The 27,313-nt window shown below is 51.3% G+C and overlaps 1 protein-coding gene across 7 annotated transcripts in view; it reads right to left on the reverse strand.

Moving 5' to 3' along the window:
- Positions 1–27,313, reverse strand: part of Prrc2b (proline rich coiled-coil 2B) — an 82,620-nt gene that overhangs the window by 12,525 nt on the left and 42,782 nt on the right. For 2 of the 7 annotated variants that reach the window (XM_026777896.1, XM_026777897.1), the window contains exons 10-24: positions 23,756–23,846; positions 21,534–21,726; positions 17,298–17,613; positions 15,048–15,265; positions 13,093–13,288; positions 8,829–9,045; positions 6,187–8,232; positions 4,882–5,075; positions 4,408–4,553; positions 3,828–3,969; positions 2,299–2,381; positions 1,677–1,868; positions 1,377–1,595; positions 963–1,049; positions 8–112 (exon numbers count right to left, since the gene is read on the reverse strand). In XM_026777896.1, the coding sequence (XP_026633697.1) occupies positions 8–112; positions 963–1,049; positions 1,377–1,595; positions 1,677–1,868; positions 2,299–2,381; positions 3,828–3,969; positions 4,408–4,553; positions 4,882–5,075; positions 6,187–8,232; positions 8,829–9,045; positions 13,093–13,288; positions 15,048–15,265; positions 17,298–17,613; positions 21,534–21,726; positions 23,756–23,846 (4,445 nt within the window). The remainder of the gene's footprint in view (positions 1–7; positions 113–962; positions 1,050–1,376; positions 1,596–1,676; positions 1,869–2,298; positions 2,382–3,827; positions 3,970–4,407; positions 4,554–4,881; positions 5,076–6,186; positions 8,233–8,828; positions 9,046–13,092; positions 13,289–15,047; positions 15,266–17,297; positions 17,614–21,533; positions 21,727–23,755; positions 23,847–27,313) is intronic. The other 5 variants (XM_026777906.1, XM_013345849.1, XM_026777900.1 and 2 more) reach the window with 5 other exon arrangements.

Raw genomic sequence — 27,313 nt, forward strand, 5'->3', positions numbered from 1 at the left:
ACTTTACCTTCAATGTGAGGTCTGCCGTGGGGAAAGACATGGGGGACAGGCCGATGGCTCTCTGGATGTGGTGATCCCGCCGAAGGATGGGGATACTCTGCGTCAGTCCTGCCTGAAGAGGAGAGCAAGGAAGTCATGGGCATAGGCAGGGCTCAGGGACACAGGGTAACTGCTCAGCTGAACACAACGCCATGACCAGACTGCGTAGTTCAGTGTCACCTCCACACCCACACTCGACACCCACACACCCATGCTGCCAAGTACCTGGTTTGGCAGAAACCTAACGTCTGGCTTGGGAGATGGCCAGGTCCAGAGAGCAAAAGTGGTGACTGTCACTCAGCTCTCTGGGTCCTCCTAACACAGGTAGGAAATGCAGTCACTGGACCAAGCATAGAGTGCTGGGCTTATTAGCCAACTGTAACAATCTACTCGGGATTCCCAAAGTCAGGAGACCTGGCTAACACAGTCTTTCAAACACACTGAACCTCAACTGTTTTCATTCAATGCCTGGCAATGTTCTCCAACCCTCTAGGGAATGCTGCATGGGTGTCCTCCCTCATCCAACAGGTCTACAGAGGACAGATCAATGAATGCAGAAGCTGACCATTTCTCCAAGCAGTTCACAAGGTTGAAGCTCCCTTTCTTGAGCAAAAGTGGGGGAGAGCAGCCTCCAGGAGGTAACCTTGCTTAACCACTGTTACCCGCTGGCCATGAAAGGCCAGTCTTCAGACGGGCACGTGTGGCTCAGTGTTACAGTGCTTGTCTGGGCTCTCCCTATGGAGAGCAGTCTGCACCACAGCTGGCCCAACGGGAGACTGGAGGAGCTACAGGAAGCCAGATAGCCCAGACCCTAAGAGGACTGATACCAGCTCCAGCCAAAGGCCCCCAAACCTAGCAACAGTCCCACCACGGAACGGCCAGCATGGGTGTGGGCAGAGCTGGAGGAGGACGTGCTGACTTACATTACTAGCCAAGACATCCTGAAGCTTGGCAACTGGATTCCCTACAGGACCAGAAGCAGAACCAGGGGGCAGGCTGAAATCAGAGTCCTAGAAGAGAAGGGTACACAGTTTCTAAGCCCCGCCCAGCTCACCTGTCACTGGGCCCACACCAATGAGGCTGTCCACTATGCAACACTCACCAGAGTTACAAGAGGGGTGACTACACACACAAGAAAGGAAGTCACCTGATTTGTCTCTGCCTACCCTGTCATCTACAAAGCAATCCTGTAATACCTGCCTATCCCTGACTCTGTGCCAATACTCTTCCCAAAAGAATGCTCAGCTTCTATCTTTTTTTTCCCCTCTAGGAGACAATCCTATTTGTCCACCTAAGCACAAAAAAAAAACAAAGAAAAGAGTGAAAGTGAAGCTCACTTTTGGGCTGACTCCAAACTCAATGGGTGGTACAGGCAGCACGGAGTCCACATGAACCTCCACCCCGTTAACAGGCGGGACGACGGTCCCTTGCAGCCGCTCGGCCCCCTCGGAGCCCTTTCTGTTTTTCAGGGAGCGCTCATTGCCGATGGGTCCTGGTCTGTGCTCCTTGCTCTGTCCAGACCCCTGCTCTGAGTCCTGGGTGAGAAAGCAGAGAGGCTGAGACACACAGGCTTCCAGGTGCCCTTGGCATCAACCTTCTGCCCAGGCCCTGGCCCCACTAGAGGACTTTCGGGTTACCTTGTGCTCAGACTGCTTCTGAGCTTGGTCCTTGTGGCTGTCGGCCTTGGATTCTGTCAAGCCAGGCCCACTCATCTCCTCTGGCTTGAGTGTACCGTATGGGGAACTGCGCTGGGAGGAGGTCGCGGAGGATTCCCGAGACTCAGCACTCAAGTCAACGCCACTATCTCCCTGGCTGCTCTTAAAAGCCTGCTGTGCAGAGCACAAACTGGGTTAGAGCCCTGTCCCCAAACCGCAAAGCGCCAAGCATCCGGGAGGCAAGCCTGTGTGCACACAGCACTGGTGCTCCTCTCCGACCACCACCATCCACCACTGCAGTCCCAACCTGGTGACAGTGGCTGCCCATGGCCCACGCCCAGCTTAATGAAAGCATCAATGCCACTCAAGCTCGTGACCATAGACACTGTATGGGCTGAGACCAGGCTCCCAAACGGGTTTCACTCAAAGCATACAGGTGCCAGCTAAGACCACCTCGAAGGTGGCTTTCAATCCAGATGTCTCTTGTCTCTCTGCTCATGCAGGCACCACACAGAAACCAGAGACCAAGGCTAACGAGGATGACAGCTAGGGACCACAGCAGGGCACTGTAGCAGAAGGGCACGTGGGTGGTGGTGGCACTCACCTCTGAGGTGCCAGGCTCAGTGCTGCTGAAGGCAGTAACAGCTTTTCTCCATGAGTCGCTGGCTGCGCCCTGCACAGGGAGGGCTGCCAAGGAGAGGAGACAGAGTCAGGGCACCAGAGAGACAGGCAGTCTGGAAGACACAGGCTTATGAGTTCCCTTCCACTGGCATGGACACCACTGAAACAACAAGCTACGGACCCATGGCCCAGGTGCTCTGCATTCCCCTTGTGACTGGACCTGATCCAGGCACTGCCGAGAGTTTCTCTCAACAACCTTCACATGTAAACAAACACAGAAGTGAAAAACCCAAACCTGCTCAAAATCTAATCCATTTTACACTGGTTTGTTTTGTATTTTTGCGGGGTGTGGGGGAGCTCCATGGAGAAGGAAAGCTGTTTTTAGACAGGGTCTTCAATAGGTCTGGCTGGAACTCGCAGACCTGCCTGTCTCTGCCTCCTGAGTGCTGAGACTAAAGGTGTGCGCCCCACACCCGTACACTCCCTGGTCCTTCCTCCCTTCACCTCTCCACTGGCCCCATGCAGACACCACCCTGCAGCAAAGCTGCGAGTCAGCAGCTTCTCTAAGTCTCTGAAAGGTCCAAGCAGTTAACCCACAGACCTTTCCCAGAATCCAACCACAGCCAGAGCTAGAGCCTAGAAGATGTCTATGCCCCCACAAAGCCACATACACAGGGGCCTGGTCTGGACAATAGCACTGCAGAGCCCTTGACTTCTCTGAAGACAACTGCTCTTCGGTCCGCTGCATGCTACCATGCCCATCTGGCTGCTCGTAGTTCTAGGAACTTACTGCATATGCACGCTTGCAGTCCACTGGTGCCATGCTAAGTAAGGACTCCGTCACTGAGCCACACATCTACCCACTGTTCTGTCTTTACCAGGTCGAACACCATGTGGCATTGTTTTGCTAAATACTATAAACAAAGTTTTCACCAGCAATATGAGGATGAGTGAAACCATGAAAAACCAGACTTGCAGGAACTTAAGTCAGCCATTGCAGCATTTGTCCCAGCCTGGCGTTGGCTACTGCTCTGCAGAGTGGGCTCTCCTAGCTCCTCTGCAAGCCACAGAAAACCTTCCAGTTCACAGCAGTCCCCACTCGAAGGAGGACTTCAAGAACAACTTGATCATCTGGAATGGCTTTGCATTTTAAATGGCAAGTTCAGAAGCACAGCTTCGAGAGGGACATTATAAAAAAACAAAACTACTTTAAGGAAAGCACACTTACTTTAGTCTGAACTTTGCCCTTTTCCTCCTGTTGGAGAAGGGCATTCCCTAACCACTCCTTGCCATCTGCCATCCTTCCTCTAGTTAAGGCTTGCCACTGGCTCTCCTAGTCTACCGTACTGACACCAGGGATGTCAACCGCCCGCGACTTCTGCAGCAGCTGCCTCGGCGCCTCAATCCAGGTGAGGCTCAACCCCAGCTCTGCCGGGACCACTCATGCTCCAGGCTCAAAGGCATGACTCTCGGAAACGAGCCCACCTTTTCTGAGCCGGGCACCCACCTCACCTTGGCTGCCGCTCTCCCAGATCTCAGTGCCCAGGCTGCTGCCAGGCACGGCCACATCGCCTTGCTCCAGACACAGGCTGTTCTGCTTTTTGGCAAACCGAGGAGGAATACGTGAAGAAAGGCCTCGACCTTTGACAGGGACCTAGGAAAAAAAAGAGGCTAATGCAGTCTAGCCTAAGACACGAGAGATGACTAATTCTCCTGGGAAAAGTGTCTTGGCTCACAACACCACTGAACTAGCTTGTGATGCCTGACGCTTGTCTTCAAAACCTCAGACAGGCCCAGGAGCAGGCTCAAGAAAGAAGTACAGAGTCTCAAGCACTTTGGCACAGGGTTCTGGGCCCCTGAGACTTATAGGAACAGGAGTCACCAAGCCCGGCTGGGACATTAAGGAAAAGATGAAGAAAAGGGGTGCTGGGACCCAAGGTCACACTTTGGTTGTTAGACCCTGACAGGTCAGCCTCTCTGTGACTCCATCTCCTGCTGTCTGAGAACAGCAGTGGCAGGGTCGGAGACAATGCGTGCCTGACTCTCTCCCTTCCTCTTCCACCCAGGCTGTCCTCTGGTCCATGGCTCTCACCTGAGCAGCCTGCTCCTTCTTTCTTCTCTCCTCTTCCAGCAGGCGGCGCTGCTTCTTAGTCAGGACTTCAATGAAGCCTTCGCCCACCATGGAGCCCACTTCACTCTCCTCCCCAGGGCTGGACCCGCAGTTGTCAATGATGGCATCTGAACCAAGTCACAAGAAAGAACAGGCGAGTCATGCTCCAGGCACCTGGAACCCAGCACTGCCTGGCTCACAAGTCCACTTATCAAAGAGCAGTCTCACTGGTGCCTATGAAGCCTGGACAGGGTGCCCCCACCCCTCTCTTGCCTAACTGCCTGAGACATCGCAAGCAGAACCCAGAGGTGCTCAGGCACCATGACGAAGAAAACTTACAGACCCAGTTCTGTCTGTTTGCCAGCCATGTGGCCTTGAACACACCACGGGTTCAGCAAGGCTAGAAGCGTCTTAAGACAGGGGTTCTCCAAGTTCCAGAGCCCAGCCCCAACTCACTTCCATAGCCCAGGTCAAACTGCTTCCGGGCCTCTTCCTGCTGCTCACCAGCCCTCTGGGCAGCTAAGGCGGCCTCCTTCTCTGCTTTCTTACTGGTGGCTTCAGGACTGTCGGAGCTGGCATGAGTGGTCCGCTCCAAGGCATAAGATGAGTGGCTGCCACCAAGGCCTCCAGGCAAGGCCTCTTCTGGAGATCTGCAAAGGAAGGGGGAGTGCATGAGTTCACCATCACTCAAAGGCTAGGAAAGAGGGATGAGAAAAAACTTCCAATGCACAAGGCCCACACACAGACACAGCAGCTATCTAGCTCCAGTTCCTTCTGCTGAGCCGTCAAGGGTCAGGAGGGCCTGCCAACAGTACATGCTACGTGCCGGTTCAGTTCTGTGGGCCAGGGCTCCACCTCAACAGGGGAAGGTGGCTGTCAGCACCCCCTCCCAGCTTTCCAACCCCACCCCCTCCACTGCACACTGCATGCTGCCTGCAGGAGACTGCAGTGGGGAGAAGGGGCTGGGTAGGTGCACCCAGGACAGGGCCACCAGCCTTTCTGTACAGGCTTTCTTCGCTGAAGGGCTCCTGAGCACATTCATGATGCCTTGTGGGGGCTGGAGTGTGGTTGCTTGAAAGAACAGACGCTTTCTCGGGTAAACTTTCTCAGGGTATGTACACCCTGGCTGTGAACCCTGAATTATGAGGACAGGAGGGGTGAAACCTCTGCGCATTCCTTGGAACCTCAATCCTAGGCACTGATGGGCAGCAAGCTCATCTTCAAGCAAGCCTGGGGCAACGGGCCAATACCTAACAGACTACTATTCTACCCAAAAGCTCCCAGTTCGAGAACCAGGTTCATCATGGACTGCAAGCAGCCTGCTCCCCTCTACTCCTGGTGGCTCCAGACCTGTCCAGGCAGCAAGAGGGAAGCAGGACCACTAAGGCTAAGAGCTAGCTCCACATGGTCAAAAGGCGAGCGATGTCTCCTGCCAGCTCCAAGAAGGAACAAGCAGGCAGACTGGGCAGGGCTCTCCGGGCACCACACAGGCAACAGTCATCGCTCTAGGGCTGTGAATACATTCGGAGGTTGGACTGTGGGGGACAGGGTATGGGGGCACTTTGGGTGTAGTTGATCAAGCCACAACGACATCAACAATGACACACCATGGAGAAGCGGACAAGCAATGCAGGAGCAAATGATGGAGACGCTCACACATAGCGGCCAGGGCCGCCAGGCTTGGCAGGGCGTGCATGCATGGACTTGGTGCTGCTGCAAACAGGACAACGACAAAGGACCGCGATGGTGCTGGTGTGTTACCTTTTGACTTTCAGAGGCGTCCCACTCTGCTGGCTCTCGCAGCGGGGGGAAGTCTCACCCCCACCTGGCCTAACAGGCTTCTCCCCAAACCCTCCCGGCTCCAGCTTGCGGCTCTGTCTGTCAGCCAGGGGCCTCTGGCTGGAGAAGCTCCGCTTGGCCAGCTCCTTCTTCTCACCCAAACTGGCCCCTGACAGGCCACCATCCCCTTGTGCTTCAGGCTCAGCCGCAAGGCCTTCTCGCCGCTCCCTGCGCTCGCTGAAGTCACTGCTCTCAGAGGCAGTCTCCCACTCCTCATTGGCATGATCAGAAGAGGTCTGGCAGGAAAGCTCTGGGGACCTGTGACCTCCAGGACCACTCTTTTCCCCAGGACAGAATTTGGACCGGCCTGACCATTGACTTGGCAGCAGGTGGGACTCTTCCTCAGGTCCCCACAGGCCCAGGGACTCCCGCTCTTGACGGAGGCGCCGGAAGCGAGGGGGCTTGTCTTGGCGTGGTGGCCGCCTCCGACGGAAGGGCCTGTTCTCTGCATTTTCAGAATCTGCCCCGTGGTCATCTTGGAAAAAGGACCTCTTGTCCTCCATGCGGCTGTCCTCAAAGACCCTGCTACCAAATGTGTCAGAGTGTCTGTAGGACTCTGGGATGTAATCTCTGTCAGTGGTTCGCCGTGGACCACATTCCTGCCAGGAACTGCCTGGGCTCCTGCTCTGCCAGTGGGGAGGCTCTTTGGAGACAAAGGTTCGGCGGCCATAGCTGCAGTTGCTTAGGCGAGGTGGGAGGGCTCTCCCACAGGTACGAGGTCCCCGGCTGCGGGTGTCTAGGCCACCCTGGTCCTCTGTGTAAGTCCTGTTGGAGCGCCAAGAGTCCTTCTTCAGGGGACCCTCGTCCCTTTCAAGGAGCATGCTGTCATGGCCAGGCTCCAAGCCCCGCTGACGCCGCCTCTTGGGTAGCTCCTCATACTCGGAGCCCTCGCTGTGGGTCTCACTGGCGATCCGGCGCCTGGGCTTGGCTCTGGGGCAGTCTTCTGGCAGGGGGAAGTCACGAAGGCCCCTGCCCCGGCTACTGCGCTGGCCACCACTGTACACGCTACGAGACCCAAGGACACCTGTGCCACAGAGACCACTTGTGTTGCTACCCGCAGGCCGGCCACCTCGGAAGGTGAACTCCCTGAAGCCACGACCACGGCCGCGGGCCTGGCCCCGGCCCCCAAAGGCCTGCTCCTCGTCAATGAAGATCCAGTTGTTCCTCTTGGTTGGGGGGACGTCGCTGGCCTCCCTAGAGGGCCTGCTTTCCCAGGTCTTATCAACCTTTGCATCTTCATCTGGCTTGCTGGCCTCATGAGCAAACCCAGCCCGGGCAGCAGCCTTGTCCTCCAGGGCAGAAGAGGAGACATTGGCCAGGGCAGGGCTGTTCTCCTCATCCTCGTCCTCTTCTGCCCTGCACACAGGCTCTTGGTCTACGGCCAGCTGGGAGCTCTCCTCTCCCAGGCCCTGCCTGACCCTTTCCAGTGCCTTCTCCTTTTCTTCTACCTTCAGGGCCTTGAGGACGGGTTTCTTGATGGGTCCCGACCTCCGGGTCCTGCCCGGTTGCTCTTGGTGCTGGCTCCGGGGCTCGGGTGTCCACTCGGGCTCTGGGTTTGGCTGTTTCTTGGGGCTCTCTTCCTTCTCCCAAGAGGAAGCATGGAAGGATGGCTCCTCCCGAGGTGCCTCCAGCTCGACATTGTTGGCTGTGTCTGCAGCCTTTGGCTGGTGGCCAACATCCCAACTGCCATACTCTGGCTTTTTCTCGGCTGGGACAAAGTCGGGCTCCAATGGGGAACACCTGAGGTTTGGGGTACGCCCCCCTGGAGCACCCACCTCCTGAACATTTTCCTGGGGTGGAAATAAAAGCTCCTGGCCTATTCTTTGAGAAGAGATACAGCTGTCAAAGTCTGCTTGGGCCTTCTTGTCAAAAGCACTCAAGTACTCGTCCCCTCTCTCCTCAAAGAGACCGCGCTGGGCGCTTATGGCCCCTGCCCTTCCGGGAGAGGCAGAGTAAGACCTTTCACTCCTGAAAAGGAACCAGAAAAATCAGTCAATGTGATTGGAGCTTGGTTCCTGGTTTCCATGCTGAACAGGGCTTAGTTTTGCTTTTGTTTTGTTTTAAAGAAAAAAAAAGTTTCTTTTAAAAAAAAGAAAGGAAAACACAAGCAAACATTTGCTCTAGCTTAAGACACGTTGCTCGGTGGCCCCTGGAGTCCGTGAGCGTGGAGATGGCAGTGGCAGCTCAGGTAGACCACCCTGGAGACAGAGAGGAGCTGGCAATCCCCTGGAGCAATGAACAAGCTGGAGCCTGGGAGTCTGTGAGCCTGGGCCTAGGGGTGGCAGGGCTAGCTCCTGCATTCACACAGGAGGAGCCAGTCCAGACCCCACTGAGCCCGCCCTACTGCCCCTTTACCCAGTGCCCATGGTTCGACGACCACAGGGTTCTTCCTGAGCATCAGCCTGGCCATCAGAAAGAGCCACTCACACCAAGCATTCAAGCACACTGCACTCCTCTCCACCCACCCAGGCAGTGTCTCCAGGGACGGGGCCTCTTCCTAGGGCCCTCCATGGGGACTGCAGAGTCTTCCTTTAGCCGCAGAGCAGCAGGAGGAGCCAGCTCACCTGACGTGCATGTCCATGGCCAAAGTGTCGGCAGGCTTCGGGTGGGCCAGTGAGTAGCCTTTGCTCTGCAGTGCCATGTAGCCCTCTGGGCTCCACACAGGAGCTGGGTCGATGGCGGTCACTTTTCTCTCTTGGAGTGAGGGCACACAGTTTTGATCTTCAGAGCGACAGCCAGTCCCACTGAGGGACTCTTGGGGCATCATGGGCTTCATCAGTCCTGAAGAAGGCAAAGGGTCAAGCTCTCTCCTCTGACAGAGTGTCTGGCAGCGACCTCCAAGCAAAGCAGAGGCAACTGTCGCAGCACCGTGTGGACATGGCAGCTACGCCTTCAGCATTCAAGTCCTCACTCTCTGACAGGACCCTGCAGCACACAGGCACACCATATGACCTGCTTATGGCCCGTGGGAGCTAATTTTGGCTCCGGGAAGAAGAATCCATTTGAGTAGGGCGGTGGTGGCGCACGCCATTAATCCCAGCAATTGAGAAAGAGGGTCAGGCGCATCTTTGTGAGTTCGAGGCTAGCCTGGTCTACAGAGTGAGTGCCAGGACAGCCACAGCCTGGGCTCTTACATAGAGAAATCCCGTTTTGAAAAACCTAAAAGAAATCTATTTGAGGGGCTGGAGAGATGGCTCAGAGGTTAAGAGCATTGCCTGCTCTTCCGGGGGTCCTGAGTTCAATTCCCAGCAACCACATGGTGGCTCACAACCATCTGTAATGGGGTCTGGTGCCCTCTTCTGGCCTGCAGGCAGACACACAAACAGAATATTGTATACATAATAAATAAATAAATATTAAAAAAAAGAAAGAAAGAAATCTATTTGAAAGGTAAGGAAGCCGGATGTCATACTGGCAGGGCTGGTCAGTGAACCTACAACACTGGGGAGCTATTCCGGCAGGAGATGAGCCATACCCCAGCCAGCTCACAAAGACCACCCAGGCAGCACTCGGTTGATTCCGACCCTCCCAGAAGATTTAGACAGAGACTTGGCTTCACGTCCTCCTACCCCTATGGGAAGATGGACGTGGACACTCTACATTTGTCATTTGAGAATTCTGGCTGTTGAGGAGGGAGAGTGTGGAGCGAGTGGTCCAGATGGACTAGGACACAGGTAACGTGATGATGCCAGCGGCTATGAGACACTTCCCCAGCCTCTCCACTCTGCAGGCCCATCCTTGGCACACTCCGAGGACCTCCTGCCTCTGAAAGACTGCACATACGAAAGCACAGGGGATTCCCACCCAGATGTCCATCTTAGTCCAGTCCAGGGAAGGATAAAAACTACCAGCCTTGGGAATTCAGAAAACAATCGCATTCTTACTTGCTTCATTAGGGTTCTGAAGGGGCTTTACTAAAATTTCTGCCTCCCAGAATGATGTAGAGATTTCTCAAATAAACCAAAACTGGTTGTTTAGGGCTCTGAGAGGAATCCAATAAAGGTCCAGAATTTAAACCTTACCAGGTCTTGAAATTGAACTTAAAATCCAAAATGGCCAGAACGCATATGTAATACACCATAACTAGATACTTTGTAGAACAACCTCGAACACTAAAAAATTATATTTAAATGACTGAAAGCATAAGCGATTAAAAATTTGCTGGACACGATGGTAATTGCCTGTAACTACAGCACTTAGGAGGCAGAGGCAGATCTCTGAGGCTATACTAGCCTACATAGTTAGTTCAGGTCAAGCATGGCCGAATAGAGAGACCCCATCTTTAAAATAAAAGCTGGTGAAATGGTTGCAGGTGTTTGCTGACAAGCCCAACAACCTGAGTTCAATCCCTGCAACCCCACGTGCTGTGTGCATGCCACTCCCCAAACAAGTAAGTAAATGCTAAAAAGCAGAGGAAGAAGAAAAATTAAAACAATGATTTGGGATGCACATCCTGTTTCCAAAATATATAGAGCTGGGGGCTGGAGAGGTGACTCAGTGGTTAAGAGCACTGGCTGCTCTTCCAGAGGACCCGGTTCAATTCCGAGCCCCGATATGGTAGCTCACGCCTTTAACATACACAGTCATTAAAATTTAAAAAGGTAGATTAGACATAGGGGAAGAGCTGCAGACAGTTCTGAAGTTGGCTTCCTAGATGGCAACCTCCTTCCTATTTGTTCATTTTCATGCTCACATTCCCTTCTCTCTCCTCTGTCTCTCCTGCAGGGAGCAAACCCAGCCTTCTCCAACGCTGGTACCTTCATGTGAAAAGTAAAATACAGGAAGGATCATCTGCAGTCCTAGCACGAGGATGGCACAAAACCAGCAGTTTTGGAACAACACAGAGGGTGGAGAGATGAACACTTCAACAATACAACAAGACCAAAGACAACGGGAAGATCTAAGAAACAAAAAAGAGAGTAGCAGAGGAGATATATTTTGTCATTTTTGCATGTATGTATGTATCTTTGTATGCATGCATATATGTACATGGATGCTTGCCTGGTACCCAAAGAGGCTCAGAAGAGGCACTGGATCCTCTGGAACTGGAGTTAAGGAAGTTATGAGCTGTCATGTGCGTGTTGGGAACTGAAGGAGCAGCCAATGCTCTTAACTTCTGGTCCATCTCTCCAGCCCACAGACAGCATATATTTTTTGGGGGTCGGGGGCAAGGGTAGCAATTGAGACAAGGGTCTCCCCATGAAGTTCTGTCTGTCCTGGATCTCACTCTTAAACCAGGTTGGCTTCAAAGTCAGAGACATTCCTGCACGTGCCCCCAGGTGCTGGAATTAAAGGTATATACCATCACAACCAGCTTCCCAACAATCCTACAGACCATCAGAATGAGCATTCTCAGCCACACAGACCATCAGAGTGAGCGTTCTCAGCCACACAGACCATCAGCCACACAGACCATCAGAGTGAGCATTCTCAGCCACAGAGGAAAAGATTTCCAGAGGTCACGGCAAAAGTCAAGGACAAAAGGTGTGAAATAGTGAAGAAACCTATAATAATTACTTTACTTCCAGACAAAGTAGCAAAGACAAGAAACACAACCAAGTATCTGGTGCTACACACTGACAGAAAGAAGGGGGATAATTCCTTTCCATGTGCTGCTAGATACATGTAGCAAAAACTGCCGGTTAGCTGGGTAAGGAGGTCCCAGCTGGTAATTTCAGCACACAGGAAGCTGACCCGAGTGAGAGGACTTCCATGAATGTGAGGCCAGCCTGAGCTGCAAGTGACTAAGTCTCAAGAACAAGCAAAACAGTGGGTGTGGTGGTGCCTCCGCGGGTGCCTTTAATCCTAGCACTGAGAGGCAGAGACAGGTTGATCTCTTGTGAGTTGGAGGCCAGCCTGATCTACAGAGCACATTCAAAGACAGAGTATTTCTACAAAGTGAGAAAATAAAAGACAAAACAAAAAACAAACAAGTACTAGTGGCTTACAAGGATTTTACAAAGCCACAACCGCACTGGGATGTGTTCTCTCTCTCTCTCTCTCTCTCTCTCTCTCTCTCTCCCTCCCTCCCTCCCTCCCTCCCTCTGTATCTCTCTCTCATTCGGTGCTAGAAATGAACTCAGGTCCTCCTGAATACTGAAATAATGAGCTCTACCCCTACGTTAAACTTCAAACCCTGAGTCAAATAATTCTAACACCCATCAGTAACCAATCAGAGTTGAAAACACTAATGATGTGGGTATTTGTACAAGACAGCTAGCAAGTGCAATTTCATGGACTACTTCGATATAGTTAGACAGAAATTGAGACCACCTAACAGTGCAGCCTGGCCAGTGAGGTAAACAGCTGGCTGCTGAGAAGGTCATGCAACACAGAAACAGAAACACCATAAAGTTCCTATTCTAAGTGAGGAACAATGAACAAACGGGTACCCAACAGTATTACAGAGAATGGTACAGGAAAACCAAGAGTTGCTGAAACCTCCAATCCGGTTAATAGAGAAAATCCAAAAGCAAGAATGCAAAGAGGGGCTGGGCACAGATTTGAGTGCAATTCGGGCAACTAACAACATACAAGTATTTAACTCATGCCAACAATTGTGCTTGTTTGAAGACAGAGTCTCAATACATAGCCCAGGCTGGTCTGAAATTCGGTACCTTCCTGTCTCCTCAGTATCTCAAGTGCTGAAATTACAGGACCATCCATATTCAGGTCCCAAAAACTTTTTGACAGGTACAAAATTGTGTCTTTAACTTTGTAAAACTGAAGAACAACCAAATGACCCGACACAGGCCAGGCTGGATTCGGTGTGTCTATCTCTCCTGGTGCCTTCCCCTCACGGGCCGGTCACCTGTGCCCTGTGCTCACCTGAAGGATGCAGAGCTGAGGGGTAGAAGTCCACAGGTGTCCGCGTGGGTGTGATGCGTGGGTCCATGTAGGAAGGCATCATCATCCAGCGTGGGTCGAAGCCCAGCATCTGTGGGTGGTGTGGGTAGAAGGTGCGCTGGGGGTGGGAAGGCGGGGGGTACACCGGCTGCCAGTGCTGCATCTTGTATAGCTGCTCCTAGGGAGAAGACAAGCAGTGAACAGGGGTGGGGCACACACAGGCACTCATGGGACAGCCTCCAGCCCTCCATGAGGGGAACAGAGAGGCCCCTAACAAGCCGGGTGGTAGGGGTACACGCTTAGTCCCAGCATTCAGGAGGCAGAGACAGGCAGATCTCTGAGTTCAAGCTGAGGCCGCATGGTCTACAGAACTACTCAGAGAAGCCCTGCTGGGGCAGAAGGTCAAAATGAAGACTGTCCCAGGCTGAGGTCCCTCTGAACTGGATGGTGTTGGTGTCGGTACTAGGACTGTGCATTTGTGCACCCCCAGACTAGGGTTATAGTTTGAATGACTACTTCACAGACCAGACCCAATCCCTGAACAGGGACATGGCCATTTCTTCTTTCTGCAGCCACCACTGCACATCACACATTTGTGGCTCCAAGCTTCAGCCCGACCCCACATACTCCTTCACAACACACCCCACTCTCCGCTTCACAGTCCTGCGGGCCCTTGGACTAGGACGCCCCCTCGGACCTTCCAGCACAGGCACATTCCCACTGGAAAGCAGCCGCCAGCCCTGACCAGGCCTATCCTGCACTCCCACGACTCCTGCTCCTTTTGCTGCTCTCATGGTAGGTGGCTGGTTCGAGGCTGTCTCCCTAACTAAACCGTAAGAGGCGGAGTATGTTTAGCTTGCATGGAACTGTGATCTAAGGTATCTGAAGAGATAAACACAACCATCTGAGACCCTCACGCCACCCACCAGACACCTCTCATGCTGCCATCTCCATGAGCTCTGTGCTGTGGTATAATCCTTCTGTACACTGTGAAAATGTGCCGCTCTCACTGTCGGTAAATGACCGATCGATAGCTAGGCATGATTTTCAGGACTGAAACAATGCTGGGAAGGGCGGGGTCTGACTGAGGAATCTTGAGCTAGACCGAAAGAAACACATGGAAGTTTATAAATAGACTAGACAAATGAGTCTTGGGGCAGCAGACAGATGAACAGAAATGGGTTAACTTACATTGTAAGAGCTAGCTAAACAAGCCTAAGTTATCGGCTGAGCTTTCTCAATTAATCAGAAGTCTCCATGTGTTTATTGGGAAGCTGGCAAGTGGCACAGAAAAGTCCACCTACATATGGCGCCCAACATCCAGGGAAGTATATCCACATAAGGTCTGAAAAAGCCTAAAAAAAAAGTTTACTTCTCCAAGGCACGCCCATTTAAAAACAGTTTTAAATAAAAACATTATACATCCAACAGCTGGGCTGCCAAGTTAATACCCCTATCACCAGTTTCCGAAAGGCACAGCTCACACATCAAAAGGAACAATTTTCCTTTGTATGCTGGGTGCTGAAAATTGACCTGAGATCTCATTCATTCTGGGCAACTTCTACCCGAGACACAGCCCAGAGTAGTGATTACTACTCTCCAAGGAACTCAGCTGCCACGACACTCGAGCAGAGGAGATCACCAGAATATGGGGACTGTTGTGATTTTAGCCACTGGCCACATCGTCTCCAGAGAAAAATGCAGGAGAGTATGGCCCAGGGGTTAAGAGCACTGACTACTCTTCTGGAGGTCCTGAGTTCAATTGCCAGCAACCACATGGTGGCTTACAACCATCTGTAATGAGATCTGGTGCCCTCTTCTGGCCTGCAGGCATACATGGAGGTTGAACACTGTATACATAATAGAGTACCGCTGTTTCTCTAACTGAAGGTAGAGTGGGGAGAACACACGCTCTGTGGTCATGTTCATTGGATTACCTGCTGTTGTTGTTGCTGCTGCTGCTGCTGACGCTGGAAACGAGGAGGAAGGGACTTCTGATACTTGCTGAACTCTTGTGCTGGGGACTCAGCCTCCCTGGCTTCTTCCTCGCTGCTGCTACTGCTGCTGCTGCTGCTCTGAGCCACTGCAGGGGGTGTTGCAGGTGTCTCCTCTAAGAACATGGTGGGTGCTTCTTGGACAGGGAATTCTGGGGAGCCTAGGAAACAGGCGGGCAAAGAAACGTCACAGTGAGCCCAGAGGCTTGGCCAACTGTGTGGTGAACAGCAAATGCTTCTGTCTGCTACTCCACAAACTCACTGGGGACCAGTCATGGACCCAGGCCCAGCTGCTTGCATCAAGTGTTCCTTGGGCACCAGACTGTGGGTTCCTCCCTCAAAGCCCAGTAAGAAGGTTCTACCCCAGCAAAAATCACCAGGGGAGGCTGCTGAGTCAGCTCAGAACTGTATACAATTGTGGTGAATCTGGATGCAGGACTCCAAAAAAGGACAGGTCCTTGATTCAGGTACCCTATAGACAAATGAAACAGCAACCACAGGGTGCCACCTGAGCCCTTTCCTCAGCTTGCCCAATACTGTCTATGAGTGCTGACAGCAGCCGTGACTTCTCCACAGGGCTCTTGTGAAGACTCAGTGTCACCACGAACATGCCGTCCTGCCAACAGGGCCAGACTAAGAGTGTGTTCAAAGCAGTGTCAGCATGACCACCTCACTTGGTAAGCACCAAGGCCTGCAGGCTCCACTTGAGGGGTAAAACACTGACATCGCAGGACAACTGCACTTCCCTGACAGCAGGGGGCACCGGCAGCTTCAACTGCCACACACCTCTACACACATGGAAGGTATTTCCAGGGGCTGAAACCAACAGACCGCATCTCCTAACAAGAGTCAATCTGAGCGGATACAGCCGACGGCTTTCCTGGGGAAGATCTCAGGCCTGCTGCTCGTTACAAGGACTGCTCACTGCTCCACCGCAGCCACAGCAGCCACTTCTTCTGGAACTGTTACTGCCAGGAGAAATGTATTCCAACATGTGGAAAGATTCCCCCCCCCCTTTCATTTCCTGTCAAACAATGCTCTCCGTTGTCACAAGTTCTCAATCATGTTTGGCTGAGCAGCACACACAATTGCAGCTGAAATGACAAGATCACTCCTCTGTGTGCCGTGAGTTTCAAGTCCTCCACGCTGGTGGGCAGGCAAACAAACCGCTTTTGCGGACTTATTTATTTTAATTTATGTATAGGAGTATTTTGCCTGCATGTATTGTGTGTGTGTGTGTGTGTGTGTGTGTGTGTGGTACCCAGGAAGATCAGAGGAGCATCAGATCTCCTAGAAGTGGAGTTAGAGATGGCTGTAAGCAGTCATGTGAATGCATCCCCTCTGAGAGGAGCCAGTGCTCTAAAACCTCTGAGCCATGTCTCCACACCCCACACTTTGAGATAAATTTATGCGCCTGTGTGTTCGTGCACACATACATTAACAGCAGCCAGAGAAGAACTTGCAGGATCTACTCCCCCTTCCGCCACTGCTGCCAGGCGCAGCAGCAATCTTCTTTACCTGCTGAGTCACCTCGCCAAGACACTTACCCAACTAATTTAAAAAGCTGAGCTGGAGCTGGCAAGATGGTGAACAGGTAAACACGCCTAGTGCATAAGCCTGAAGACCTGAGTTCAACTCTCTGAACCCATGTAAAATTAGGAGAAAATCAGGACAAAGTCACCGGCTGACCTTCACATACAATCTTTGCTGCACGCGCGCGTGTGTGCACGCACACACACACACACACACACACACACACAGACACGCATGCAAGCACATATACAGACACAATAAAAAAATAAGAGTGAAAGAAAAAAAGCTGAGTTGGGTCTAGAAAGAACCCAGATAAATACCCAGGAGTGTGTGTGTGTGTGTGCGCGCGCGCGCTATGCATGCACACGCACGTATGCTTAAGTGTTTGAGGGTCTCCATATGTATCCAAATGTCCTGGAACTCTAGGTAGAACAGCTGACCTTGAACTCTCAAGAGTCCTGTCTCTACCTCCCAAGTGCAGGGATTGAAAAGCGTGTGCCACCGCAGTCAGCCAGGGCAACCCTCGTACAGGCTGATGCTTCCTGGTAGAATATGCTTTTTGCCACAGGTTTTGCTACTTCCTAGCCAGTGAGGCAAACATGACAATGTGGGGACAGTAGATGGCTGGCTTCACCACTGTGGGATTGGGCGCCCTCTCACCTTTGCGGACAATAGGGCCGTTCTCCTGTGGGGAAGCCTTCTCGATGCTAGGGGACCGGGGCACCTCCTTCTCCAGTGGCTTTGGGGCCTCGCTGGCCTTCTGGGCCTGCTTGCACTTCTGGTCCAGCTGCTTGAGTTTGGCTGCACAGGCTGCCAGCCTCTCCTCCCGGGCCCGGCGCTCTTCCTCTTCCCTACGCTTTCGGGCCCGCTCCACAGCCTCCGACATCTCTGACTGGATGAACTTCTGCCGTGGGGGTGGCTTGTCCTCCTTGTCCTCAGCGGACTGCTGACGGAACATGCTGCCCATTGTGGGCTTCTGCCAAAAGGAGGAGGGAGTGAGCTGGGGTCAGAAGCCTGAGATAAGGGCTGCTTCCCTCCCACTGAGACTGACACTAGGAAAACAGAAATAGACTCTCTGTCTCCAAGGACCACAGGGGGCCCCCACCATGAGGCGATGTAACCCAACATTGTGACTTCAAATCGATGCTTATCCATTAATGATAGGTCATGACAACAAAAGCCTCTTTCGGATAGTTTCTCTATCCCCGAGTCTCCTGCAGCATGTTGAGGGTGCTCTGGGTAAAACTCAACACCAGAGAGATGCCCCATTAGACGGAAGGGAGTGACCAATGCTGCTGCAGGCACAGAGCAGCAGAAACCACTGAAAGGGAGCTGGATACCAGGTGAGGACACGTGCAAGCACAGACACACCCTCTCCTTGTCAAGCAACCGCAAGTAAGCACATGCGCAGACACACCCTTTCCTCCTACTAATGCGACGGCGGACACACTTTTCTTTCACTTTGCACTAGACATCTGCCTGGGCTTTGGAAATGGCTATCCACTGACCACAGCTTCCCTGGTAAGTCACCTGATCCTTAAAATCAACCTTTGTTCGGCCTTCAGAAAAATAGCTTTCATGTATGTATCTGCATGTGAGGACAGGTGCTTAGAGACCAAAAGAGGCGTGAGAGCCCCGGAGACAGCTGTGAGCTGTTGCACATGGGTGCTGGGAACTGATCTCCTGTGCTCTGGCAGACCAGAATGCAATGCTAACACCTGGGCCACCACTTCGGGTCTTTACATTAAAAGAAAACAAAAGCATAAATGTGTGTGTGTGTGTGTGTGTGTGTGTGTGTGTGTGTGTGTGTGTGTGTGTGTATGTGTGTGTTCTCTCCTTCCACCATTTCACTATCCTGGTGCTGGGGTTAGACTCAGGCACTCAGGTTGGCAGCAGGCTCTTTTACCCGCTGAGCAATCCTGACAACCAAACTTTGTGCATTGTGGTTTTGGAGTTTTTTTAAGATTTCTTTTCATTAAGCTATGTGTTTATGTCTGTGTTGGGTATGTGCACACGAGTGCATGTACCAACAAAGGTCATTAGTGTCCTCATCTCCTTGAGCTGGAGCCACCTGATGTGGGTGTTGGGAATCGAACTTGGATCCTCCAGAAGTACATGTTCTTACCCCCTGAGCCAGTTCTTCAGTCCAATTTTATGTATTCTTAAACCTGATTGCCGCCTGTCCACAGAACTAAAGCAGACTCAAAGGGTCCTTGTTCATTGTGAAGTTTTCAGCAACAAGGGAGGTACTGCCAGGAGGGAAGGTACAATGCAACTCTGGAGCCAGCACAGTGCCAGGCACACAGGGAAGGCAGGAGGAAAGCCTGCCCACTGCATTTGATGAGGGATGGAAGCCAAAAACAACACGTTTCCCAAGAGAACTCAAACAATGCCTTTCTCTTCCCCAGCCTTTGTTCGCTTACAGGTAACTGGGTGTGTCGGCTGCTGGGGAGTCCCAGAGTCTGTGTGGGTGGCCAGAGCCCAGCAGCATGCAAGGTCATACAACACGAGCACTGTCTTGGTTTGGAACAACCATAGTTCAGGACATGGCATGGAAACTCGGGGTGCTGTGGAGTAAAGCTGCACCTGTGAGGGTGGGGAAGGCCACCTGTGCAATAGGGACAAGACTTCCGTGGGGGGCGGGGTGGGTCTGAGTGGATAGATCTGTGGACAAGTGGGAGGACCCAGATCTGAATTCCAGAATCCACGCAAAAGTCATGAGTGTCTGGACCCCAGAGCTCCCACAGGGAGATGGGAACCAGAGACAGGAGAATTCCCAGAAGCTCTCGGGACAGCCAGCCTGGCAAACTCAACAGAAAAACAATGACCCTGTTGTAAAAGGGTGGAAAGCAAAGATGGACGCCAAAGGTGCCCTGACCTCCACAGGCATCTGGTGGGAACTCGTGCTGCTGCACAAGCATACATGCGAGCACACGCATGCACTCGTGTATGCTCACAGTGTCTACGCACGCATACACGCACACACTCATGTATGCTCACAGTGTCTACACAGGCATCTGGTGGGAACTCGTGCTCCTGCACAGGCACGCGTGCATGCACACACACACACGTATGCTCACACAGTGTCTACGCACGCACACACGCATGCACTCATGTACGCTCACAGTGTCTACGCACGCACACACGCATGCATTCATGTACACTCAGTGTCTACGCGCACACACACGCATGCCCTCATGTACGCGCAGTGTCTATGTACGTACACGCATGCACTCATGTATGCTCGCAGTGTCTACGCACGCATACACGCATGCACTCATGTACGCTCGCAGTGTCTACGCACGCATACACGCATGCACTCATGTATGCTCGCAGTGTCTACGCACGCATACACGCACACACTCATGTATGCTCACACAGTGTCTAAGTACTTCCCATCACCCAAAGGAGCCAAGAGTTCCTAGGAGAACTGTGACTACAGAAGACCTGATCTAGAAAAGTTGTGAAGGAGTTATTCCTCAGGAAGTAGGGAAAATCTCCAAGTAAGGTAAGAAACAAGAACCCACAACAGGGAAGTGAAATCAAAGATCATGTCATCCTCACACCAGATGATGTGAGAACACCAACTGCAGAAATAAAGGAATAAACTGAAAGTACAATGACTGGGGGCCAGTGAGATGGCTCAGCAGGGAAAGGAGCTGGCTGCACAAGCCTGCTGATCGGAGTTCAATCCCCAGGCCTTGCATAAAGGTGATAAAGAACTGACTCCACGAAATGTCCTCTGTCCTCCACACACACACACACGTTTTAACTATGATAACTAATAGGCTAGCCAGCCTCACTGTTTCTGCCCATGTTTCTCAGCGATCACAGCAGAAGGAAAGGACTGCCCAGTGTAAGCCTTGGCAACACCACCAACATTAACTAAGAGATCAAAGTGCCAGTCACCAGAGCCAGGAGGGGTCCACAAAAAAACAGTCCAGAGAAGCTGGCCGAGGACACAAGCTTTGGACCTAAGCAGGAGCAAGGCGCGAGCCAATTGAGGAGCATGCCCTCTTCCACAGCACCCAGGCCATGAGAACTGGGAAAAGGTTGAGTTACCTGCAGTGGTAACAGGTGAGCATGCATAAAGGACTTCAGCGGGCTCGAAGGCACCACAGCAAGGTAGCAACATATGCTTTCTGGTTTGCTTCCGGTTCTTAACAAAACACAGCTGTCTAGGCAGGAAGATCCCAGCATGACGTGCAATGAGAGCAGATAACCACGAGGTGGCGGACTCTTCAGTCAGCCTGCACAACAGTCTCTGTATTTGTTTTTGTTTTGTTTTTAATGGGGGACAGTGTCTCACTATGTAGTCCTAGGCTTGCCTGGAACTCACTATAGACCAGGCTGGTCTTGAATTCATCTCTGCCTCCTCAGTGCTGGGATTAAAGGACATGTGCTGCCATGCCCAGCCAGTCTTTATACTCAATTCCAAGTTTCCTATAAAGTAGCTCAGGAGGTAGAACATTTATTTATTTGTCTTGAAGCTTGACAACGTGCATCTGGAAGTGTGGGAACCACATAACGGTGGAAGGAAAGTACCAATTTCACAATGTTGCTGTCCTCTGAACACCCATGCATGCCATGACATATATGTCAATACACACACATACTGAAAATAAAATTAAATAAAAAAGGGAAAATAGGAAAGAGAAAAGAAACATGACCCAGCACTTTCTGGAAAGCTAGCCACTGACATCAACATAGTACAAACTCTTGGGACAGTGGCTGGAGCTCTACTGCCTCTGGGAATGTTTAAGTACACTGGCTCTTCAAGTGTGTAGGGAGGGATGGGGAGGAAGAGTTAGAGCGAGAGGGAGCATGTAATTAGGCCCACGTGCACATTCCAAGGCTCCAGGCAAACAGCCAGGCACAGACCTGGGGCCACTGTACCTGGTAGTCAGGGCCAGAAGCCCAGTTGTGAAGCTTCCTGGATGGAGGCTGAGGCTCTGGCACCTTTCGGACGACCCGGGACACAGTTGCTGCTTCTCCCCAGTCCTTTCCTTCCTCCTGAGTACGCTTGGCATCAGCACTGTCTGCAGAGCTCAGAGACAACTCCCGCTGCCGCCTTGGGTCCCAGCTGTTCCTAGGACAAACAGCAACTGTTAAGTTTCCCCAGACAATTCTGTCTGATCTCACTGGTCAGGGGCCTCTGGGAATTCTGAGGTCAGCTATTACCCCAGTTTATAGACTAATTTCCTTCAACATCACACTCACATCCTTTATGTGCGAACTGCAAAATTCAGACCGAGGGTTTACAACTCACTATCACTCATAGAGCCCCCATCCTTGACTCACATCTGAAAAAGGGGAATTGGGGCTGGAGAGCTGTTAAGTTTCTGTGCAATTTCCAACATCTACATGGTGGCTCAAAGCTCTCTCCAATTCCAGTTCCGGGAGATCCAATGCCCTCCCTGACCTCCACAAACACTGAATGCATGTGGTGCATAGAAATACATGCAGGCAAAACACCCACATACATAAAAATAAATAAAAAATCTTAGCTGGGACCCTGCCTCAGAAAGGTGAAAGGAGGTACCTGAGTAAGAGACAAAAGGGCAGGGCTCTGCTTCAGAGTCTCCAGCTCACTCCTTAGCTCTACCTAGGGCAACTGCCCACCCAGAGCACCTCAAAGGAGCAAGAGGCAGACGACCACAGTGAACCCCAAGAACATAGCAAGTACACACAGTATAGAAGAGGAGATGGTCCCCAACAGGGCTGCACTGTAGGCTCTGTAGGAAGGAGAGGGTGTGTTGGGCAGAACAAAGAGCAGGGGCCAAACACAGCCATATATGCACAGATGTCAGGAAAGCTGGCAGCATTAAAGGCTAATATAGCCTCTAATAGTTAACCACATGCCTACCATGTACACACTCATAGCTAACCACACACCTACCATGTACATACGCAGACCAGACACACACGCATAGCTAACCACATCTACCATGTACACACACATGAATGCACACCACCTGTGACAGGCAGCTAGAGAGGCACAGAAGACAGAGAGATTAAAAACTGCTACTGAAGCATGGCATAGTGGAGCACGCCTTTTATCCCAGAAGGCAGAGTCACGCAGAACTCTGAGTTTGAGGCAGCCTGGTCTACATAAGGAGTTCCAGAACAGTCAGAGCTACACAGTGAGACCCTGTCTCAAGTTTAAAAAGGGAAGAAAAACAACTGCTGGTGACATCTGACTTGACCTCTGAGAAAGGTCCTGGCTTACCAGACACAAACGAGGATCCCATGAGGAAGGCTATGTGAAGGCTGTGCCACGAAAGGCAGGCCAAAAGAAAGGAGACACACTGACTCTCCCCTGTGGTCCAGACAAGGAAGGATACTGGTCCCCAAACCCCAGAGATTAATGGAAGAGCTTCCAAGGGCCAATAATGCATGCAGCAAATCAAAAAATGTCGAGACTCAGAGGCTCTGAGTCCATCCTGGAAGCAGGATGCGCTGCAGTACCCCAGAAACGCCAAGTCAGCGGCCACTACCAATACTAAGACAAAAATAGGGATGGAGAGGAGGCGAACGGGTTAAAGGCACTTGCTGCACTCTGAGGGCAACTCACAATCATCTGCACACTGGCTCTAGAGGCACCAATGCCTCTATTCTCTGCAGGCACCTGCAGTCACGTACGCATGCGTGCACATATGTGCCAAAACACAGAAAAAAATAAATGTTCAAAAAACAAAACAAATTCTAAAGGAACTGAAGTACGGTGTTGTGTTTTCCAAAGGACATCAACTAGTCCAATGGGATGATCTGAGAAAGGAGGGGGAGGCGGAAGGGATGCAGGCTCTGCACACACACCTGCTCCTGCACCTCCCCAGGGTGCTATTGAAGGCCCAGCCCAGGAAAGTTCTTGAATTAACAAAGACAAACCTGAGGTAGCTTCTCACAGAAGTTTCTCAGGATGCTACACCCATTGACAATCTGGGAGATTAAGGGCAGAGGTGCAAGGACCAGGGCACAGGCGTGGGTGCAAAGCCTGACCCACCACAGCATGCTTTCTTCAGCAGACCTCATCCCTGAAACTGCATGTTGCTATGGAAACCAAGAACTGCTCCTAGCACAGTGAACACCATGTAAGGAGTTAGTATTGAAAGACTTACCACTTTGACCTTCCATCCTTCACAACTTCTTCCTCATCTTCATCATCACTGAACTTCAGTTTCTCAGAATAGTCTACTTCCTCATGGAGCCCTGCAACAGCAAGAGGGGCCAGAAAGATGAGAAGGCATGAAGATGACAATGTCTCCCAGGGTACCACAAGACAGTCTGAAAGTTGAGCCTGAAGTGCCCAGACCTAGGTGATGGGCTTCGCACCCCAACCGGCTGCCGCCCCTGCACAAATCCTGCAGGTACCAGGGAGGGAGAGCATTGGGCTCCACTAAGGGCGAATGGCTGGCAATACTAACCCTCTGACAGACAAGTTGTTGGTTTTTTTTTTGGCTTTTTTCGAGACAGGGTTTCTCAGTGGTTTTGGAGCCTGTCCTGGAACTAGCTCTTGTAGACCAGGCTGGTCTCGAACTCACAGAGATCCACCTGCCTCTGCCTCCCGAGTGCTGGGATTAAAGGCGTGCGCCACCACCACCCGGCTCGACAGACAAGTTTTAAATCAAGACAAAAGACATTCTCCCTGTGTAACCCAGACTCTCACAAACTCAGTTCTCCTGGCCTGCCCTCAGAGTGCTGGGGTTGCAGGCATGCACCACCACAACCAGCCTGACACTATAATTCAAGGAGAAGGAAAGGAAGATGTGCATAATCACAACGGCACTCCACCTCCCCAACAGACACTGTTAGAGCGGTCCTAATCCCACCTTGGCTGGCACAGGCACTGATGGACACAGGCAGGTCCACACAGTAGAGTGCCATTTGGCGTGAATGTGGGAAACTGGGGAGATGCGGCTGTCAGTAAGCACAGGAAAGCTAGATGTCTCAGTAACTCCACACCCAAGGGCTTTCTGGCCAGTCAGCCGGGGGCAAATGGAGAACATCCAGTCCAGTGAAAGACCTCGTCTCAAAAGTAAGGTGGGGACTGAAGTGATGGCTGGGCAGCAAGAGCCCTTGTTGCTCTCACGAGACTAGGGTTCAGTTCCCAGCGCCTATGTGGTGACTCAAAATCATCTGCAACCCCAGTTCTAGGGGGCCCAACAAATGGATGGAATATATGAATGCTGGCCAAGCGGTCATACTCAGAAAATAAATACATCTAGTATCAAAAAAGTATGAGGTAAAGAGAGGAAGAAATCCTGTTTCAACCTGTGGCCTCTAACGCACCCAAACCACATACTGTATACCACACCCACAGCACACACAACATACACACAAACAAATGAGCTAATTAAAGAACAACAACATTAATGAAGCAAAGAGATTCAAGGCAAGAACCAACTAGAAACCATCCTCAGGCCTGCAAAGCCAAAAGATTAAATGCCAACATGTTTGCAAATGCGCCAGAAGCCCAAGAGATGTAAAGACAGGAGTGTGCAAACGCACAGCCAGAGAAGTTTAATACAGCACAGCCAGGCCAAGTCACACCCAAACAAAACAAGGTACAGGGGCTACCGAGCCTATGTGCTTCCCTCCCCTCCCAATACCTCTAGCCTGTATATGTCTTGGGGTGGGGGAGGGACGCACATATAAGCAGCAATTGAACTCAGCGCCTTCCTAACACATACTAAGCAGGCCTTCTATCCATGAATAAAATGACCAGAAAACACTGTGATCCTCTCTACTGAGCTGAGACATGGCCCAGCAATTAAGACTAATTATGTATTAGTCTTACAGAGAACTAAAGTCTGGTAACCAGGAACTGTCTATAAACTACAGCTCCAAGGAATCTGGTACCCTCTTCTGGACATATAGAGTATCTGTAATCACGTGCACATAGCCACACACAGATATACAATCAAAAATATAATGAATCAGGGGACTGGAGAGATGGCTCAGAGTTCAATTCCCAGCAACCACCTGGTGGCTCACAACCATCTGCAATGAGATCTAGTGCCCTCTTCTGGTGTGCTTTAATCCCAGCACTCAGGAGGCAGAGACAGGTGGATCTCTGTGAGTTCAAGACCAGCCTGGTCTACGAGACCAGCCTGGTCTACCAGGACAGGCTCCAAAGCTACAGAAAAACCTTGCCTTGAAAAACCAAATAAACAAATAAACAAAATCTTTGAAATAAGAAAGATTCTCTCTGCTGACAACTACAGAACACTAGAGGAGAGACCTAGCAGATTCACTGGGACTCTGGAACTCAAGAATCAAGATTGAGTGGCTGACCTTGACACAGAAGCAGGCACTTGGTAAACACTGCCAGGGTTGAGTCCAAATTTGCAGAGACCAGTAAAGAATCTGAGGAATCAAACTTGCAGAGAAACGAGGTGGAAAGCTCATGTTCTCAGAGTTTAAGATATACTATAACTGGCTTAGCTGAACAGGTTCAAGGAAATAACAGCATTCAAACACAGACAAGGATTTACATGGGTGTCAAACCAGTTCAAACAGGAACGTGTGAAGTGTTAATGGACACCAGGGAATATCACTACCCTTAAGGGAGGCAAAGAATATTCAGACTGGAGGCAAAAGGTGATTTAGAGGTTTTATTTTCACTCATGTATATCTTGGTGAATAAATATGATACCCCTGTAAGCCAGAAGAGGGCACCCGATGCCCTTGAGCTGGAGTCAGAGGTGGGTCCTCCTAAACAGGAGATGCTCATAGCCACTGAGCCATCTCTCCAGCCTATTAAATAAAGTATATTAATTATTTATTATGGATGTGTGTATGCCTGCATGAGTTTATGTGTACCACTGGCATGCAGGAGCTGGGGGGGGGGGTCAGTGGGCTTCCGATACAGAGGAACTAGAGTTCCTGGTGTATGTGAGTCACCTGATGTGGGTGCTAGGAACTGAACCCAGGTCCTCTGCAAGAACAGTAAATGCTTTTAACCATTGCATTATCTCTCTAGCCATGCCTGACCCCTAGTTTTGCTTTTGGTTTTTTTGTTTTGTTTTTGTTCTTTGCGTTGCTTTGTGTAGCTCTGGTTATCCTGAAACTCACTCTCTAGACCAGGCTGGCTTCAAACTCACAGAGATACACCCGCCTCTGTTGAAGTTTTTGGAATTAAAAGCCTGTACCACCATACTAGGATAAGTTGTATGTGTATGAGTGTGTGTGTGTGCTCATGCATGTGTTCGTGCGCGTATGTATGTGAGTTTTGCTTGTCTGTAGAGACCAGAAGAGGGTGTTGGATCCTACAGACGATTAAGAACTGTAAGGGTTAAGGAAAAAGAATACAGGTTCCCTGTAAGAGCAGCCAGACCTCTGGTACCACTACTACCACTACATACTTTCTCTCTGCTTTTTTCCAGACAGTTTCTCTGTGTAGCCCTGGGTGTCCTGGAACTTGCTCTGTAGTCCAGGCTAGCTTCAAACTCAAAAGATCTGCCTGCCTCTACCTCCCAAGTGCAGGATTAAGCCACCACACCTGGCTTAAGAAACCATTCTTAATAAGACTTCAAAATGGATAACATATAGTACACAGTACACAGACATATCACAGAAACATCTGATATAAACCAGGCGGTGGCGATGCTCGCCTTTAATTCTCCTCTCCCTTAGGTTTATCAGGGAACACCATTTGTATCCCACTGGCCCGGATA

The sequence above is a fragment of the Microtus ochrogaster genome, chromosome 4 (assembly GCF_000317375.1).
Source record: "Microtus ochrogaster isolate Prairie Vole_2 chromosome 4, MicOch1.0, whole genome shotgun sequence".
Classification (NCBI taxonomy): Eukaryota; Metazoa; Chordata; class Mammalia; order Rodentia; family Cricetidae; genus Microtus; species Microtus ochrogaster.